Here is a 19,792-nt window from a genome sequence, read left to right as displayed (position 1 = left end):
TTGATCTTCAGCACGGGAAGATAATAAATGTGTGTTGTTTTAAGCCACTAAATTTGTGGTAATTTCTTGCAGTACCAATAGGAAACCAACACAGTGCTCTTTGCCCCTGTCCTTCCATCCATCCCCAGGACCTAAGGCAGTGATAAATGTTTGCTAAGTGACTTCCTGAAGGAGAAAGAGATTTTCCTCTAAGGCTTCTCCTACCTGGCCCAACCTGAACTCCTGACCAGGAGAATCTAGCCTTCCTCAGAGAGAAGCGGACAGAAGCCACCCAGGTGTATCCGGGGTGGTATGTGTTTTCTTAATTGCTAAGTTGAATGGATGATGTCAGTGTGCCCTTGGAAGATGGGACAAATGCAACCCTAATTTACAGTGTAATCTACAGCCCTGGGGCTAGAGGGAGGGAATTGGCTATTTTTATGGCACCAACTTAGGCTCTTTTTTCCATTTCCTATAACAGTGCATTAAATATCATGACTTAGTTGAAATTATAAGCAGCATTAGTAAAAAGATGAGCAGAAATCATATTTTACAATCTAATTCCTTTATAAAAATTATTTCATGACCAACTAGAGCAATGAATGCACATACATGTACTGCTACTGTACACAACTCTACTTCCTCTTTCTCCGAGACCATTGTGGCTGGTTCTTTAAACCAGGAATATGATATTTTATGTATTAGTATCAACAAGGGGATATTTTTCCAAATTAATAAATTCAATACAACCAACCCATAGTTTAGCTGCTTAAGAAATGAAGAGCTGAAAATCTAAAAATTGTTTAGGATTCACATATGGTTCATCATGCCAAAAAGAGTTCCCCTTTCTGTATCCCAGTTTCTCTAGCCGGGTTAAAACCCTACAACTTACAAAGCAAAAACTTCAAAAACAGCTTTTGATCTTTTAAGAACAAATACTACATAAGCAGAAAGATGATTACAATCCCAACTAAAAGCAACCATTTAGAACTCAATCTCAAATTCATATACGTCTGTATTCTATAATTTATTGGTAGTCGACATAAAGGCTAAATAAATTACTGGGTAGGTCTAAGGTAAATTCAGTCACTGCCCTCAGTCTAGACTATCTGACTGTGTGATTAGATTGGCAATTCCCGCAGCGTTCCCAGCTTGCCTGGCTTTGCAGCCAAGATTCCCAGGGGTCCTGAGTGGCTTTGGAACCTGAATAAATCACACACTCTAGGGGTCCATCAAAACCGCCAGCAACTCAATTTATTTGTGACCTAAGACAGGATCTTATTGCTTCTCAGATTAACAGTTTAAAATGGTTTGCTTTTCTATCACAGGAGTATTAGTTTGATGTATGAGGCAGTGAGATGATTAAATCTTCGGTGCCATCCAAAGATGTAAATTAACCCACAGCACCTCCTTAGCCATCCCTGTATGAGCTAGAGATTTATTATTAACTTGTCACTCTCGCATGGTCATCAAAACAAGCAGCACCATGATTAATTACGCCTGTTTACTTAAGGGTATCTATCATTCCAACTTTTGGGGACAGGATATTACAATGCCCCCTGATTTCTTTGCATGAGGACTTTTAGAGGAGAGGAGAGAATTCCTGTTCTCTCCAAATCATGTCCATGAATATATTTGAAAGAAAGATGGCATGTATGTGACTGTATATTGTTCTTTTCATTTTAAATGAAGCTGCATTTCGTGTTGGCTTTCCTTGCCTTTCACAGGCATCACATTGTCTGATTCTGCGCACCTGGACATCTTTCAAAGACTCTGAAGAGGTCTGGCATTAAATGAACATAAACTCTAAAATTCGCTTTTCAATTCTGTCATCCACAACTCAATTCAGCAAATACAATATTTATTAGGTCCCTTCTATGTGGCGAGCAGCAAGTGTGAATTTATTTATTCCTTTCTTCATCCAATATTTACTTCATGTCTTTTATGTGCCAGTAATGGTACTAGGTGCACATTCACTGTGCAAAACAGTGAGCACTCCTTGCCCCGTGGCAGTTAGAGCCTTGTTACCTGCCTTCCCAAGGCATTCGTCTCTCCATATTATGAACAAGGGAGAATGGAGGGACAATGAGAGCCTGGAAAAAGGGGAGAAAAGCAGAGTGTATCCCTTCTAAGTTGAGTTTGCACAAAAGAGACACCAAATTGAGCCAGGATGAAAAAGACATCTGCACGGTCCATTCCCGCCTCCTGGTCGAGTGTGGGTCTGCCGCACTGAACTGCACTGAAACCATGGCATTTCACCTGTTTTTTCCTCCCTGTCACAAATTATCTGGTTTGCTGAATAATCACTGAAGCACAGGAAGTTTTTAAATAAACTTTCAGGCATAGCTGCATTGCCTATGATCTGCCACTAGAAAAACATCACCCTTACCTGTTTAAATTATAGGATGATTACCTGATTTTTTTTTTTTTTTTAAGAAATAGGTTCCTGATTATATCCTTGTCTCCCTTTTTTAAAGTTTTTCATTATGGAAATCGACAAAAACACAAAAAAGATGAAATAATAAAATAATGAGCCTCCATGTACCTATCACCTAAGCTCCAGGAATTATCAACATTTTGTTATTCGTATTTTTATCTATCACATTTCTCTCTCCATATTTTTTTTAGTATTTTAAATAACTTCCCATTGTCATCCCATTTCACCTCCAAATACATCAAAAGTTATCTGAAAAATAAGATTTTTTTAAAAACATAACTATAATATCATTGTAATAATTAACAAAAAAAACAATAATTCCTTAACATCTTCTAATACCTAACCCATGTTCAAATATCCCTGATTGTCTAAAAAAATCATTTTGGATTGAAACAGGATCCAAATAAAGTCTACACATTGGATTTGATTGATGCGTCTTTCATGTACATTTTTTCTCCCCATGTCCTTTTGAATATCACGAAAATGATCTTCAATATTTGATTTTTATCTAGAACTAATAAATCCATCCAAACTTAACATATGTTCCTAATGATATCTAATTATGTAATATTTTCAAGAATACGGTTATCATAAAATTTATAATTCAAACAAAGAAACTCTTAAATTAAAAGGGGGTGCTATTAATAATTATACTGGTGTGAACTAAACAGTCACTCTACCAGTAGAGATATTAGATGTTAAAAATGAGGATCAGGTTTCTGGTTTCTACCTGGGTGCAGAAAGCTGGAAAAGAACCAGAAAGAAAGTCACCGCCACCCTTACATACATACATACATACATACATACATAAATAAATAGTTGAACATTCCACAAGTTAACAACTTTTCCTGGATTCATCAAAAGTTGAAGTTGAGAAAAACGCCAACTAAATCAAAATCTGAAGAGAAACAATGCCTATGAGGAGACATGGGCATTTGTTTACTTGAAGCAGTGAACACTAATAAGCAGCATTCACCTAGAATGGTTAACAAGTTGGTAGAGGTTGAGTATTGGCTGGTGACAGTAGAACCCTAAAGGCTTCAGATATAAGGAGAGTTCACAACATTCACAGGCTTTGCTCTCTACAGATTCCAACGAGCACTCACCAAAAATGAGGGCAGAAGTCGTGAGAAAGCACCCCTCATGGCACAGGCTTAGGAGAGGGAATGAGCAGCTGCTGCAGGAAGGCCAGGGAGCACTGCCCGGATTCTTCGTCTCTATCTTCCCTATAAAAGAAAAAAATCATGGGATGTGGTATACGAAAAAGAGTAATGGAGAGAACTCCACAATGCCAAGAGACAAAATAATCAACAGAACCAGACTTAGATAAAGCACAGATGTTAGAGCTATCAGATAGGGAATTTAAAATAACTATTAAAAATATGTCAAAGTCTCCTATGTAAAAAGTGGACATCACTCATTGTCAGATTAAGAATTTCAGCAGAGATATGGGAACCGTAAGAAAAAAATTAAATGAAGATGCTACAAGTGAAAAACAGTAACAGAGATCAAGATTGTCATTGGCAGTCTCATCAGCAAACTTAACAGAGCTAAGGAAAGAATCAGTGACCTTGAAAATATACCAACTGAAAGACAAAAAAAGGAGAGAGTAAAAAATAAAAACAGAACTATAAGACAAAATCAAATGACCTAACAAATGTGCAATTAGAATTCCAGAAGGAAAACAAAAGACGGAGAATGGGGTAGAATAAATATTTGAAGGGATAATGATGAAGAATTCCAGAATTAATGGTATACATCAAAATAAAGATCCAAATCACCAACAAAGATAAATACCCAAGCCAGAGATAGACATATCATATTCAACTTCTGAACACACAAAACAAAGAGAAAATCTTGAAGGCAGCCAAAGAGGAGGAGGAAGGGGACACATTCCTAGAGAAATAAATAAAAGCATTATAACAGCCACCTTGTTATAAACCATACAAACTAGAAGACAATAGTGTGAAAAATTTTAATCATTTATGTTTTTATTAAAAGCATACTAAAACAAGATAGTCATTTATGTAACAACAAAAACCCTGTAACAAAAAATAGTTATTAAATATCTGATGCATTAAAGTCAGGTACAGTACAATATAGGCTGCTGTCATTGTTCTTAGTTAATGTAACAAGGCAAAAAAATTACATAAAGAAATAACTTAAGCCCTGACTGGTTTGGCTCAGTGGATAGAGCATTGGCCTGCGGACTCAAGGGTCCCAGGTTCGATTCCGGTCAAGGGCATGTACCTTGGTTGCGGGCACATCCCCAGTAGGGGGTGTGCAGGAGGCAGCTGATCGATGTTTCTCTCTCATCGATGTTTCTAACTCTCTATCCCTCTCCCTTCCTCTCTGTAAAAAATCAATAAAAATATATTTTTTAAAAAAAGAAATAACTTAAAAGAAGAGGTGAATTTTTTTCTCAGACACCACATAACTGTCAATATACAAAATAGAATAGTATTAACAGGCAAACTTAGAAATACATGAAAGCTCAATTTTCTAGATGTCAGGATAACATTAAATCAATAGCATTTTCGTAATTCAGTAATAAGCAATTAGATAAAACTTGTTTAGCATGAAAACTACAAAGTCTCTAGGAACAATTCTTAAAAATATAGGAAAAATTTATGAAAAATATTTCAACATATGGCTAAAGACTTTATTGACTGACTGATTGATCTTAGGGAAAGAAAGGGAGGGAGAAAGAGATTGATTGGTTGCTTCCCACATGCACCCCAACCAAAGATAGAACCCACAATCTGGGTATGTGCCCTGACTGGGAATCAAATCTACCACCTTCTAGTGTATGGGACAACACTCCAACCGACTGCACCAGGTATAATCAAAGACTTTTTTAATGGAAAGATATACATTCTGATCACCCAGGAAATTCCAAGGGATTTAAAAATTATATCAGGAGCTGGAGTCAACAACCAAATATTAGAATAAAAGATGCTCATAGTGTTCTTGTCACTTAGGAAAATTACAACGGAGCACTACTCCAGGAACCAGGGACAGAGACCAATATATATATTTTTGCTATTATTTCACAATATCCTTCTATCAAAAATGGACAGATCCAGAAGGAGAAAATCAGTAAAGACATACTTGAATTCAACAGCACCATCAATCAAGTAGACGTAATTACCATCTATAGACTATTCTACCCAACAGCGAATTCTTCTCAAGCTCACATGGAACATCCACCAAGATAGATCACATTGTGGACCATAAAACACACTGTAATAAATGTAAAAGAACAGATACACAATCTCTGCTCTCAGACCACATGGAATTAAACTATAAGTCAATAATAGAAAGATAGCTGGAACATCCCAAAATACATGGAAGTTAACACACTTCTAAACAATATATGAGTTGAAGAAGAAATATCAAAAGAAATTTTAAAATATTTTGAATTAAATGAAAATAAAACATAAAAATTTGTAGGATGCAGTGAAACTTGTGCTTTAGAGGGAACTCTATCGCTGGGAATGCATATTTTATAAAACATGAAGAGCTAAAATCGTATTAATAGAACTAAAGAGAAACATATGCTTACCTTCATAAATTTAAAAAATGGAAAAATTAAGCATGTTTTTAAAAAGCCTCAAAAATAGGCCCTGGCCAGGTGACTCAGTTAACTGGAGCTTCGTCCCATAGACCAAAAGTCTGCGGGTTCAATTCCCGATCAGGGCACATACCTAGGTTGCAGGTTCGATCCATGGTTAGGGTGCACACGGTAGGCAACTGATAGATGTTTCTCTCTTTCTCCAAAAATTGGTGAAAGCATGTCCTCAAGTGAGGATTAATAAGAATAATAATAATAAAGCCTCAAAGTAGTAATTAATACCTCATTAATAAAAATAATAAAATAAATGAATGGCTGATATAATGGGGAAACACACGGGCAGCAGTTCTCAAAATGTGGTCTATGTACCCAAGCCAAGACATTATTTATTTCCCCTTTTCCCTATGTTGAGAGTCACACTGATGATGCAAAAGCAGTGATGGGCAAAAATTGCTGGTGCCTTAGCCCAAACAAAGATAGTGTCACCAAACTGGACTAGTAGTCATTGTATTCTTCATCACACATATTCGTAGTGGAGGGGGGGAGGCATTTCTACTTAAGAATATCATTTATGCAATAGTAAAAATGGTTACTTTGATTAAGCAGAGACGCTTGGTACATGTCTTTAATATTCTAAGTGAAGAAATGGGAAGTACAGGGAATGCACTTCTGCTGCATACCGTCGTCCTATGTGCGACTGAGTGGCAAATAAGTTGTACATTTTTCATGGAATAGCATTTTTACTTTAAAGAACAACTGGCAGCCAAACTCTAGTTATTCAGACATGCATATTTGATAGATATTTTCTCAAAAATTAATAAAGTGAGCTGTCAATTCACAGGCAACAACCTTCAGTATTCGTTGCCATGATAAAATTCAAGCATTCAAGTGAAAATTAGAATTTTAGAAAATTTTTGTTCAACACCCTAGGCTTGACAGCTTCCCAATACTTAGATTTTTCTGATGAGATCAACAGTGATGTTTAAAAATGTGATTACTTGCCCTAACTGGTTTGGTTCAGTGGATAGAGCGTCAGCCTGCGGACTGAAGGGTCCCAAGTTCTAGTCCAGTCAAGGGCATGTACCTTGGTTGCCGGCACATCCCCAGTAGGAGGTGTGCATGAGGCAGCTGATCGATGTTTCTCTCTCATCGATGTTTCTAACTCTCTATCCCTCTCCCTTCTTCTCTGTAAAAAAAAAAAATCAATAAAGTATTAAAAATAAAAACATAAAAATAATGTGATTTCTTTTTTGATTCCATATAATCAAATGTGTCAACATTTGCAAGATCTGTATAACTCAATGAACTGGTATTTTCCAAATAACAAATTCATGGTGTTGCAAAACTACATGTGCATAAGTAGTCAACTCAAAGTACAAGACAGAAAATGGATTTTAGTGTAACAGAGTACAAAAAATTCATTGATATAGATTAAGATTTGTCATTGCACCAACTTTTAAGAAACTATCACTTGTCAAGTTTTGGAGTAGCATCAAAGAATACCCATAATTACCTGTAAAGGTTATTGAAATACTCCTCCTTTTTCCAACTACATATCTATGTGAGGCCAGGTTTTCTTAAGCACTTCAAACAAAACAATGTACTGCAACAGATTAAATGTAAAAACAGATCTGAGTCTGGCTGTTTTCTCTTATAAAGACAAGATTTGTAAAAATGTAAACAATGTCATGCTTCACACTAGTTTGTTTTGAAAGTTACTTCTTTTTAAAAAAAATATTTTTTATTGATTTCAGAGAGAGGAAGAGGGAGAGAAAGATCAAAACATCAATGATGAGAGAGAATAATTAATTGGCTGTCTCCTGTACACCCCACACTGGGGATGAAGCCTAGAACCCGGGCATGTACCCTGACCAGTAATCAAACCACAACCTCCTGGTTCATAGTTTGATGCTCAACCACTGAGCCACACTGGCCAGGCTGAAAGTGATTTCTTCATTAAAAAATTATACTGCCCTGGCCAGGTGGCTCAGTTGATTGGAGCATCATCTCATACACCAAAAAGGTTGCTGTTGGATTCCCCATCAGGGCACATATCTAGTTTGTAGGTTCAATCCCCAGGTTGGAGCTCATATGGGAGGCAACCAATTGAGGTTTCTCTCAAATCAATGTCTTTCTCTCTCCCTTCCTCTCTCTCAAATAAGTTTTTAAAATGTTTTAAAAAAATTGAAACAGAACTAAAAATGTCTTATTTCTTACTTTCGCCTTAGAAAGTAAAAATACACTAAATGTTAGTGTTGCCCTTTTTTTAAAAAAACCAATGGAAAGTATTTAACCATGGAAAATAAAATTTTGATTAGGTTTATAATCAACATTTTCATTTCTAAAAATATGAGGGATTTACTGATTTCATATACCCACATCAAAGCACTATAACTAATTTTAAAACTTTTCAATTAATAATCTCACCTGCAATTAAAGAATAAGGTTTAAATATTTTTAAAGGGCAGGTATTCTCATAAAGTAAAATAAAACCGTCAAAAAACATGTTTTTTTCAGCACTCCTAACATTTTAATCTTGCTTTTCTTTCCAACACCTTTGAATTAGAAAAAAAAATTAATACAAATCTTATTTATTTTTTAATTGATTTCGGAAGGGAGAGGGAGAGATAGAAACATCAATGATGAGAGAGAATCATTGATTGGCTGCCTGCTGTATGCCCCCTACTAGGGATCAGCCCACAACCCAGGCATGTGTCCTTGACTGGAATTGAACCTGGGACCCTTCAGTCCACAGTCCAACGCTCTATCCACTGAGCCAAACAGGGTAGGGCAACACAAATCTTTTTATACAAAATAACTATTTTAAAGATGGAGTCAAGTCCACACATTAATTTTAAATTTATTTCAGAAAAGGTATTTTCAACACATTCAAATATTTAAGTAACTTTAGGATAATATGTAAAATCCCCCACTGAAATATAAAACTGATTTTCTTCTAGAAGGAACAAAGATTAGAATTAAAGAAATTAAATTTATAAGATCTCTTTCTCATCTAACTTTTTTAAGAAACACATTTATGAAGTTTACATGTTCCGTCTGCTATAAATTCTTTTCAAAAAGCATCACAATTAAAAATCTCTACGAAAAAATTTTTAAAGAGTAATAATAACTATCTTGATAAACTATACGAACCATCTCATACTTGTCCTCTACTATCTCATTCATTTTTTGGAAAGCATGTGTTTTCTCCTTTTTCTCAAAAAGAAATTCCTATAAATCATTGGTACCTGTCACCTACATCCAGTTCAATTTGAATCTTCCTCAAGTCATATCTCACCTTTAAGTATGAATCTAATAAATCAGATGAACAGCAACTGATCCCAAAAGCCGGGTTGAAAACCAAAATACATTCTAGCATACACCAATATAATATATATTCCAGTATAGGTTAGTGCTAAAAACCTAAGTATTCAATACTTGTTTGAGAAGCTTAAAAGAAAGTTTTAATACCAGAACCTGGATATAGGGTTTCAACTTCATTCTAATCAAATAGCTAAAATAAGTAAGAATAAACTGTGTCATTACGTTGGCCCAAACCAACCAAGGCATAAAGATTACTAAGTACAAAATGGTTTTCCAAGAGAGGTTTTAACTCTCCCTTGGTAACCAATTTTCTGTCATTATATATACAACTGGAAGTGCTACCATAAAGTCCAGTAGGAAATCACATTTCTTCCAGAAATCTACCTCCTGGCATCCACACCCTCCCTGACAAGAACTAAATCTATCCCCTCCCCTCCCTCTTAAGTATTCAATTTCTTTCCCAAAGTAGAGCTTCCATAAATATTACAATATTAAGGACTAAATTTTAATGAATACAAATCAGAGGAAATGAAGGAACATTAACTCTCATTCAAACCTTCCTTTAAAAAAAATCTGTTTCCAAGTTATATTTTTAACTTCTCCCATGATTCTCTATAAAAAAGACGAACACAAATATCTCTCTGCTAATGACTTTATTCATGAATACATGATGGAACTCAAAATAGCAAAGAACATGAAAAGAATTCAGATTAATATTTATCAACCAAATACATCAGATAATACATCTATTTTTCATATAACTAACAAAATGTCTAAAATGCACACGTAAGAATACAAATATTCTCCATTTTGTGGAATTTCAAAGTAATGAATATTCACTTAGTAGTTTATCAGAGAAGCCTGGTTACACTATCAAATACATGTAATTCAAAAGAAATCAAACATAACTGATAAAATAACCATCTCATGATTAAACTTTTGATAAAGTGATACTTTCATACTGAAAAAAGAAACTGTAAACACTAATTTAACTAATGTTAAATGCTGAATCATCATTATGAAAGTGTTACATTTTTTTTCATTATTTACTGTATTGATCACATCCATGTGTTCCCAATATGAGATCATAAACATTATTTTGCAATTTTAAAATATCTTTTAGTTCACGGACTATTTCCTGGAAGTTAAAATTTATAACACCATTGTCAATTGAGGCTTTCCATGATTCGGGAATTATTAGACACAATAATTTTTCAGTTATAAACATGATCTTTGGCTTGAAGCTGTCTTGATATCCTTGCTAGTTGAGTGGTTGTGGCTAGTAAAATATTCATAAAACAGCACAGTAGCTTCATTGGGTCAATGGCGTTGTATGACACATATTAAGAAATCTGGCAAGATGAGTTCCCCAAATCTGTAACTGACATGGTCAGTGTTAAAGGAAATCAGTGAGGCTCAGCAGTGATTCACCTCCTTTCATTAAAACCTCTATCAATTCATTAACAGCATTAGCCATTGAGAGGAATTTAGTTGGAAAAAAATCGGAATGAAGGCACACAGGTACAACTTAAGCAGATAAATAAGACCAACTAAACAACTATGGGTGTGTCCACCTCAAGCACATACACACATCTCATGTTTGAAGTTGAATATCAGCACTCAGATTCCACAACGAAAACTCTATGCCTGTGGATATCCTAGAGATGGGTACTAGCTGATGGTTTTCCAGAAATAATGAGCCTTTAAATGATGCAAAAGTTGGCCTTTCCCAAAATGAAAGGTTGTAAATTAATAGCAAAGGGATGCAATGACAATGGAAACTGTAGGAAGCCATAAAGTTAAATCTCAGAAAGACAAGTTCAATTTCATAACTGAAGGCTGCTGATGATTTCTTCTCTCTCTCCTTGAATAATCAAATGCAAATGCCTTTTAGCAATGGCAGCATTCAAATCCCACAAAAAATCAAGCAGTGCCCCCTGAAGGAGAACTTCCATTGGCACAAACTGTAAAACTTGCTCGGGTGCATCAGACGTAAGCAAAGCACTCAACAATTCATTCATATTCTGCAGATACTGGAAAACTGGGTTTGGAAGGTCCCGGTAACCAACACATAACAGGACTGCACAGATCTTCAGAGGCTCAGAGGATGTGGGACAAGAAAATGTGATGAACCTAAAACAGCTGTGGAGTACAAAGATCAAGCCAGCCATAAACCTTGTAAAACAGGAAAGTACTGGCAAAATCATGACATCCCCTGTATTAAGTTGCTGTAATGAATGTAGAAGGCAGTCCAAAAATAACCGCTGGTACACTGGGTCTCCGTCATGAAGCAATGAACAGGTGTAAGTCATGAGCTCAGCCGATTCAAAGAGCTGAACTTCCAATGGGATGTGCATTTTGGTATCAGGGAGAATTGGAAAACCCACAAGCAGGCACTTTATTTGGTTGCTGGGTTGTACAACCTGCCCATCCTGAAGGCACTTGACAAGGCTAAACAACTCAGAAAAGATCAGTTCTTCAGAAAAAACATGGCAAGAGCAACAATTCTGCTGCTTTGGCCAGAACTTGGAATCCAAATTCAAGGCTCCTCCTAATGACTTTTCAATTGCTTCATTAAGAGTCTTTAAAATGTCACCGTCACAAAAAGGAGAGCACTTCACTTTTGGCAGTTTCTTTCCCTCTAAAATATGCCATGAATGACACTCGAGATTGGAAGCTGTCCCTTCTAAAAGAGAACTTTGCCCAGGATGATATGCAACATGTTCTTCGGCCCAACTATTAAAGTATCCTTTGGCCACCTTATCTTTCCATGAAAGAGTTTCTAGCATTTTCCTTTCATTATAGGTTTTAAAATATCTGTTCCTCTGCCCAAACCATTTTGTATTTGTACTACAACCAATATTAGATTTTTTTACCAGCCAATTATTTCTGGAAAGAGGCTTTAATTGAAACTTTTGCATGAAATATTGAACAGCACAGTCCCTTAAATTATTCAGTCTTGCTTGTTCCTCCTTTCCCATGCTCTCAAAGAGACGGATGTTCTCAGAAATAGTCTCTAGCTGGTATTTGTGAAAGAACACACAACATTCTTCATGCCTTTTAAGAAAAGACGCAGGAATCACATGATGGGGAAAGAGAGATTTCCTGGTCATTTCAGTTCCAAAGTTCAGCACCATCTTAGATAAGAGAGGCTGGATTACCTCTCTCCCCTTATAGTGGAGGCATACCACATAGACTTCTGAGTTTCCTGCCTTGCTTGTAGCAGGTTTGAAAACATGGACTTGCTCAAAGGAACAGTTGAGCAGGTACATCAGGTTTATGGAACAATGTTCAAACAAAGTAAACATCTTCAGAACAAAAGAGCCACCATTCCCGAGAGTCGTCAGAGCAGTGACTGCTTCACAGTACTGCAAAGAAGAGACTAAAGCTTCTTGTTCACCTGGGTTTCCTTGGCAATCGAAACTCCCATCTGCAGTGATCAAGTGAACAGGGGCCATGTTGCTTATGAAATTCTGAAGTCCAGTCAGATATTTCAAGGTCATGATATCACCAGTGTTATCTGGACCAAAGTACCACCAACGCAAGGTATTTGCAATAAGTCGGTCATCCATAATCATCGTAAGATTGTCATTTGCTTCATGGTATGGATTCAGAGTATTGGCTACCCAACTCCATTCACAAGGGAATCGATGGGATTTTAAGTAGTGATTGAGACTAGCTATAAAAGCTCCAGGAGCTTCGCAAAGGTGTAGAGAATTCAGTTTTCCATTCTGAAAAGCTTCCTGTGGAATAACTGGGAAGCTGCACAAAATTTCATGAAACTTACACCATGCTTGAGTACAAAGTTCAGCGTTCACAGATTTTCTCACATAGGAAATTATTTTTCCAGCTTTATTAGTGGAAGCAGTGTGTTCATGCCACTCATCCAGTTTCTTATCACTCAGTAGGTTTTTTACTTCATTTAGGGAGTTCTTCAAATCAAGGAACACATTAAATTCCGTGTGGTCACAGGTGAAAATCTCACTGGAATCTGGTAACTGCCACTCTTTATTAAGTGGCTTCCCATAAGAAAAGTTCTTAGCAAAGAGTTCAAAAATATCAGCAACAACATCTGGGCTGAATGTCTCAGGACTTGAACCCAGGGTTGGCTTTCTGCACTCACTCATTTTCAAATTAAATTAAAATCTAGAAAAAGAAAACACATAATTAAGTGAATCAAAATTATAAGTGAGTGAAATGTCATCCACAGCAAATCGGATCACACACATGACAAATCGCATAAAATGGAAAGGCTAATGTCATCACACTCAATTATATAAGGAGGCACTTCGGAATAAAGAAAGAGTAAAGGCTTCGATATCCACAGACCAGGGCTCAAATTCCAGCTCTGCCACTTACAGCTTAGTAAGTGGCCTTGGGCAAATTATTTTACATCTTTGAGCCTCAGTTTCTTATTTTAAAAATTGAGGTATCACTTTTTAAATATTTTTTATTGATTTTTAGAGAGAGAGGGAAAGGGACAGAGACACAGAAACATCAACGAGACAACATCATCATCAACTGGCTGCCTCCTGCAAGCCCTCTACTGCAAGCCCGCAACCCGAGCATATGCCCTGGACGGGAATCGAACCAGCGAGCTCTCTTGGTTCATGGGTTGAAGCTCAACCACACCGGCCGGACAAGGTATCATTTTTTAAGAGGAGAATAAAATATGCTAGCATACACAAAGCAAATTCCACAGAAGATTCATCAGTAAATGGCAGCTCTTATTCCCATAGTAATCCCTCTAGCTCCCCTCTGAAGTTCTCCTCTACTCATGGCCGAGATACCACTCACAGAGCCCCAAACACACTTTGACTAAGATTCATCTCCAAACATGACATTTGATCATTTGATCAAGTTCAAACAACTGACTTTTAGCTTTTTTTGTTTTAGCTTCCTCCAAATCTCTTTCTTCCAGGAGAGGATTCTGCACCTGAATCCAATACTGATCCTGATACCAGGCCTTTTTGCTACCACCCACTTATCAACCAAGCAGAATTGCCAAATATGTTCTCTGCCCAGGTCTCACTCTCTTGCTGAGACATGCACTCTGGTGGTATCAAGTCACCTTTACAAGTCACCAACTAACACTCATCACTATACTGTTTACGGTATGTACACTTGACTGGTTAGCCTCCTTCTACTCAACGTTGATACTGACCTATAGTTCACCCTAGCATGTTTCTAAACTATAAATTCCTGCCTCATCTGGTCAGACAGTTCCATGCTCACACTAAAAAACATGATTTCTTCTTGCCATTAAAATTAAAACGCTTCGATAGAAAAACTTTAAAGTGAAGAATATCTTTACTGAATACAAATCACAAATAGTCACCCTACATTCTGTGTTCTAACACTGCCTGAGAAACCAAAAACATCTGTCCACCTGAGAGGGAAAGGGACATAAGAGAAAAAAGCATGGCTTAATGACATAGTGCTGGAGAAGTTCTAAATTTCAGCAGATAGAGCACTGAGTATTACCTGGTACAGCTGGCCCTTAAACACTGGGTTGGAACTGCACAAGTCCGTTTACATGTGGGGGGGTTTTCTATCAATACTATAAATATATTTTCTTTTATTATTTTCTTACTATTTCTTCTCTAGCCTACTTTATTGTAGAAATACAATATATAATACATAAAATATACAAAATAAGTGTTAACTGCTTATGTTATAGTAAGGCTTCCATTCAACAAGTATTATTAGTAGTTCAGTTTTTTGGGGGGTCAAGGGTCAACTGTACTTGTTAGCACGATGTCAATGAACAGATAATTTAGTTCATGAGTTCGGCATTTATTTAGTATATCCAATGCATTCTACACAAATTTTCAAAAAGAACCTAAACTTGTTAAATATGAAAAAATTGACAATCACCATCCCACAAAAAGTCAATGCTTCATGATTAAAATGGAAAATAAAGGTGAGCTAGCGCCACAATACATACAGTAATATCCAGAAGACTAATCTATTAGCATTTACTTTCACTTTTCTTTCTGCAGTGTGCTTACTCATTTATCATCCCAAGTTTAGAACAGGGCTTAGTACACTAAAGCACTCAATAAGTTACGTTTAAAAAAAAAAAAAAGAATGGATATTTAGCACAAAAGGCACTCCTCTGATTAGATTCTGAATATAAATCATAATAATGCACTTCACCTTCACTCCAGCACATCAATGTATGACCAAAAAAGCATGTGGTTTAAATAATATAAAGAACAAGTAAGTGTTCCTCTATCCCTCTCATCAAGCGCTCTCTGGAGAGCTTTGTGGCATCATAATTCTGCCTGAAGGGTCAGTATTACCATTCTTATTTTGCAGACTCCAGCAGGAAGTCGTGTACTCCCTGCCCAAAACCGCAAAAGGAAGACTTGCCAAGTTCTTGGACCTAAGACAAAACTCACATGAATTCATCAACAGTTGTTACCCCTCCAATTAACACGAAGTTTTAGAAGTGTTTCTGCCAACAACTCCTCCGGCCAGCAATAGTGAAAGTAATCGCTACTGCGGATCCAGCGCTTCACTCTGGGCCAGGGGCACCCTCGCTCTTCCTTCAGCTGGTGGAGTGAGTCCCAAGCTCCATTTAGGTGACCTGTCCCTGACCTGGGGGAACCACAGTCCCAGCCCCGGCCTCACCCGGTGGAATATCAAGGACGGCCCGAGCGTGGAACCCTGGCCTGGATTACCTTCGCTCACGCCCACCTCTGCCCTGAGTCTAGAGAGGCGGCGCTTCACACGCTCTCCTCACTCCAGGGGGCCATCCTCCACTTCCGCTCCTTCCGGGTCTACGGACACCCCCACGGCGGGGGGAAGGAGGTGAGGCGCCGGGAGGCCGGGAAGGAGGCCCTAAAGGAGGCTCAGACCCGCCTCCAGACGCCTGGAGCGGAAACCCACCTCCAGGCCCACGCCCCCACCGAACGCCCGCCGACGGCGGCCCGAGGGCGCCCCCCACTCACGTACACAGACTGCGCACGCGCCTCAGGGCCTGGATGACGTCACACGTCAACGTTACGCACGCCGGCGATTCTCGCGGTGCGGAGGCCCCGGTTTGCTAGTTTTTGCCTCTCCTCGGGCTACAATGGCGGGAAGCTCCAGCCTCTTTCCCCACAGCGTCTATGGCAACGAATGCTGCGCGCGCAAACAGAGCGCCCTTTGGTCCCGCCCCCTCGGTAAAGAGGGCGGGGCAAACCCGTCCGGACACGTTGGCTCCGCCCACCTGGCCCCGGACCCCAGAGGCTTTCTGCAGAAGTTAGTTTAGTACAGGTTGAGTTAATACTGGTGTCTTTTAGACAATATGAGATTAAAAGCCAAACTGGGGAAACTGCTAGATAATACTGTTATTATTTTGTTAAATTTTTTATTGCTTTTATTTTGAAATGCTTTATCCTTCAAATGAAGCTGTACCATCATATAGTCGATATGTATGCATATGTTTATAAATCAATAAGAAAAAGACAACTTCAGGAAAAATGGGCAAAGATGTGAACAGGCCATCCAAAATAGGAATAGCCAATAAGAACAAATAGTCAATAAGAACATATAAAGGTGTTTAAAAAGGACATACAAAATATTTTTAAAAAAGAATTGGAAATGAAAACAATGTTTTCACCCAATTTAGCAAAGATTTTAAATAATCGATAATAACCATAGTTGGTGAGGATATGAAGAAACAATTTTAAATACTGTAGTGGGAGTAAAAATTGTTATAAACCTTACAGAAGGCAAACTTTTAAATGGCCTTACATTTTAATCCAGCAATTCTCACACCTAGCAATTTATCTTTAGTAAACAACTGGCACTCACTTTGAACAAAATGTTTATTTCAGCACCTTAATATCAACAATAAAAAATTGGAAACTCTAAATGTCTACTTTAAGGTAATTAATTAAATTCTAATGGTAGGTACATCCATATAATGGAATACTATGCAGTCATTAATAGCCTATATGCATCAACAGTATTGTGTAAAAATAGGAGACTATAGAACTGTGTGTAGAGTTTGAACCATCTTATGTAAATTTTAAATATGTAAAATATAATTTTACAAGTCTTCCAGGACATGCATCTATGAAGAGGGAAAAAAATGTCTTTTCAAAAAATGGTGCTAGGTCATTTGGAAATCCACATAAAAAAAACTTTATTTGAACTCTTACCTCACATCATAAACAAAAATACAGTTCACTTGGATTGTCAATCTATACTTTAAAAGTCAAATAATTACTCTTTTAGCAGAAAACACCTTTGTGACCTAGAAGCAGGCAAAAAGTTTATAACAGGGAAGAAATAGCACTAATAAAAGAAAAATACATAAATTGAGCTATGTTAAAATTAAGAACATCTATTGATCATTGAGAGTGAAAGGCAACCTATAAGTGGGAGAAGATATCCTATACAATAAAAGGGTAATATGGAAATTGACCCTAACAGCGGAATGACCGGTCGCTATGACACACACTGACCACCAGGGGCAGATGCTCAATCCAAGAGCTGCCCCCTGGTGGTCAGTGCACTCCCACAGAGGGAGCGCTGCACAGCCAGAAGCTGGCTCGTGGCTGGCCCGTGCAGTGGTGGTGGCAGGAGCCTCTCCCGCCTCCACAGCAGCGTTAAGGATGTCCAACTAGCGGCTTGGGCCTGCTCCCTCCATTGTCAGACATCCCTCAAGGGCTCCTGGGCTGCCAGAGGGATGTCTCACTGCCAGCTTAGGCCCAATCCCCTGGGGAGCAGACCTAAGCCATCAGTCAGACATCCCCTGAGCAGTCCCGGACTGCGAGAGGGCATAGGCTGGGCTGAGGGACCCCCCTGAGTGCACAAATTTTTGTGCACTGTACCTCTAGTTTATAATAATGTACATATGTATGACAAAAGACTTGTATCCAGAGTACATAACTCCACAAGTGAAAAAACTCCTACAAGAAAATAAATTTTCCCAATGGAAACACTTCAAAAAAATGAGATCCAAAAGGCTGATAAAATATGAAAAGATGTTCAACTTTATTAGTCTTTGGGGAAATGTAAATTAAACCCATAATGAGATACACAATAGACTGGCTAAGATGAAAAAGATGAAAGATATTAGTGTTGTAGAGTATGAGGAGCAACTGATTGGTAGCTGATTGGAAGAAAAAGGTATTCCAAGATCTTCCAAATTCACAGGTTTGTTGCCCCCCCCCTTTTTTTTCAATTCTTTTGAATGAATAGAATTAGTATCTGAAACTTTAAAGAGTTGAAAGAACACAACCAAACCCTGCATTAATATATTTGCAATTCGGATAAAAATGCATTCTGTGAATGCATTTTGTATCAACTTTTACTTACATATTTTTTAAATATATTTTTATTGATTTCAGGGAGGAAGGGAGAGAGAGATAGGAACATCAATGATGAGAGAGAATCATTGATTGGCTGCCTCCTGCACACCCCCTACTGGGGATTGAGGCCGCAACCTGGGCATGTGCCCTGGACCGGAATCGAACCTGAGACCCTTCAGTCTGCAGGCTGACGCTCCATCCACTGAGCTAAACTAGCTAGGGTTCACTTACATAGTATCTGAGTGGAAGCTAGCTACAATTATTCTTTCCAGTTCCTGAATGTTCTTTATACTCAACTAGCATGACAATGAGAACGTTAGCAGCATACAGAAATTAAAACAACCTGCTCGCTCCTCAGCCTCTGCTCTGATCATATTTCTCTGTCAAGCAAACAGAAACTCAACTGCTTCTGTGGTCATTTATCACCAGTCTACTTGCTGAGTCCCTAATTTACATCTTCAGACAGATTCTGTGAGATGACAATGTGCAAATTGTAGTTCCAAAAACCCAGAGGGAGTTTTCTTGGGTGACGGAAATGTTAAGTATCCTGACAGGGGATTTAGGGTAGAGATATGTGTGTATGTCAAAACTCATTAAAAGATATAATTAACATTTGAGCATTTCATTCAAAATAAATTTTACCTTCAAAAAAAGAACCTTAAACAAATATTGAACTCTGTGCACAATGAAGTGTAGAAGACAAGTATATTGATGTGTGCACCTTACTTTGAAAAGCATCATACATAAAATGCATTGATGGATGGATAGAGGGGATGGATCAATGATAAAGTAACCGCAAAATGTTCATAACTGTAGAATCTAGGTGGTGAACACGTGGCTGTTCGCTATGTAATTCAGCTTTTCTCTGTTGAAATTTTTCACAGTAAAATATTGGGGGGAAATAGAGATTCATATCACAAAAGGCAAGAATGGAATCTCTCCGGTTAAACATAACATACATACATACATACAATGTGTATGTAGTATTTCCCGCTAACAAGGAAACAGAGCCTCTGAGAGGGCTTTACGTGAAGAGCATTGAACTTGCTGGAGGCCAAGTGAAAGTTCTCGTGGCCCACGCGACCCACTTACCTGAGTTAGTGGTCACCATCAGGCTTGGTTTTGACCGTTACACAATCTCAAATTTTTCCTATTCTTTGGCACATAGTG

The 19,792-nt window shown here is 37.8% G+C and overlaps 2 protein-coding genes across 4 annotated transcripts in view; both read right to left on the bottom strand.

The window, feature by feature from the left end:
* Positions 1-16,130, bottom strand: part of HYDIN (HYDIN, axonemal central pair apparatus protein) — a 330,325-nt gene extending 314,195 nt beyond the window's left edge. Inside the window, exons 1-2 of the mRNA XM_023756097.1 lie at positions 16,001-16,130; positions 3,523-3,642 (exon numbers count right to left, since the gene is read on the bottom strand). The gene's annotated coding sequence lies outside the window, so the exon portion shown is untranslated. The remainder of the gene's footprint in view (positions 1-3,522; positions 3,643-16,000) is intronic.
* Positions 9,951-16,414, bottom strand: CMTR2 (cap methyltransferase 2). Of its 3 annotated transcripts, none has more exons than XM_006091206.3 (2): positions 16,275-16,414; positions 9,951-13,460 (listed from the first exon to the last, which is right to left on the bottom strand). In XM_006091206.3, the coding sequence occupies exon 2, from the start codon at positions 13,439-13,441 to the stop codon at positions 11,141-11,143; it is 2,301 nt and encodes a 766-aa protein (XP_006091268.1). In that variant the 5' UTR covers positions 13,442-13,460; positions 16,275-16,414; the 3' UTR covers positions 9,951-11,140. The 3 variants fall into 3 exon arrangements, with proteins under 3 accessions (XP_006091268.1, XP_006091267.1, XP_023611828.1); XM_006091205.3 differs by lacking the exon at positions 16,275-16,414 and adding an exon at positions 16,001-16,124; XM_023756060.1 differs by lacking the exon at positions 16,275-16,414 and adding an exon at positions 15,719-15,979.
* Between the last annotated feature and the right edge of the window lie 3,378 nt (positions 16,415-19,792).

The sequence above is a fragment of the Myotis lucifugus genome, unplaced genomic scaffold (genome assembly GCF_000147115.1).
Source record: "Myotis lucifugus unplaced genomic scaffold, Myoluc2.0 scaffold_88, whole genome shotgun sequence".
Classification (NCBI taxonomy): Eukaryota; Metazoa; Chordata; class Mammalia; order Chiroptera; family Vespertilionidae; genus Myotis; species Myotis lucifugus.
This window is presented reverse-complemented; position numbering and strand designations above follow the sequence as displayed.

Coding starts and splice junctions, on each gene's coding strand:
- CMTR2 (XM_006091206.3), bottom strand. CDS start 13,441: ATGAGTGAGTGCAGAAAGCCAACCCTGGGTTCAAGTCCTGAGACATTC.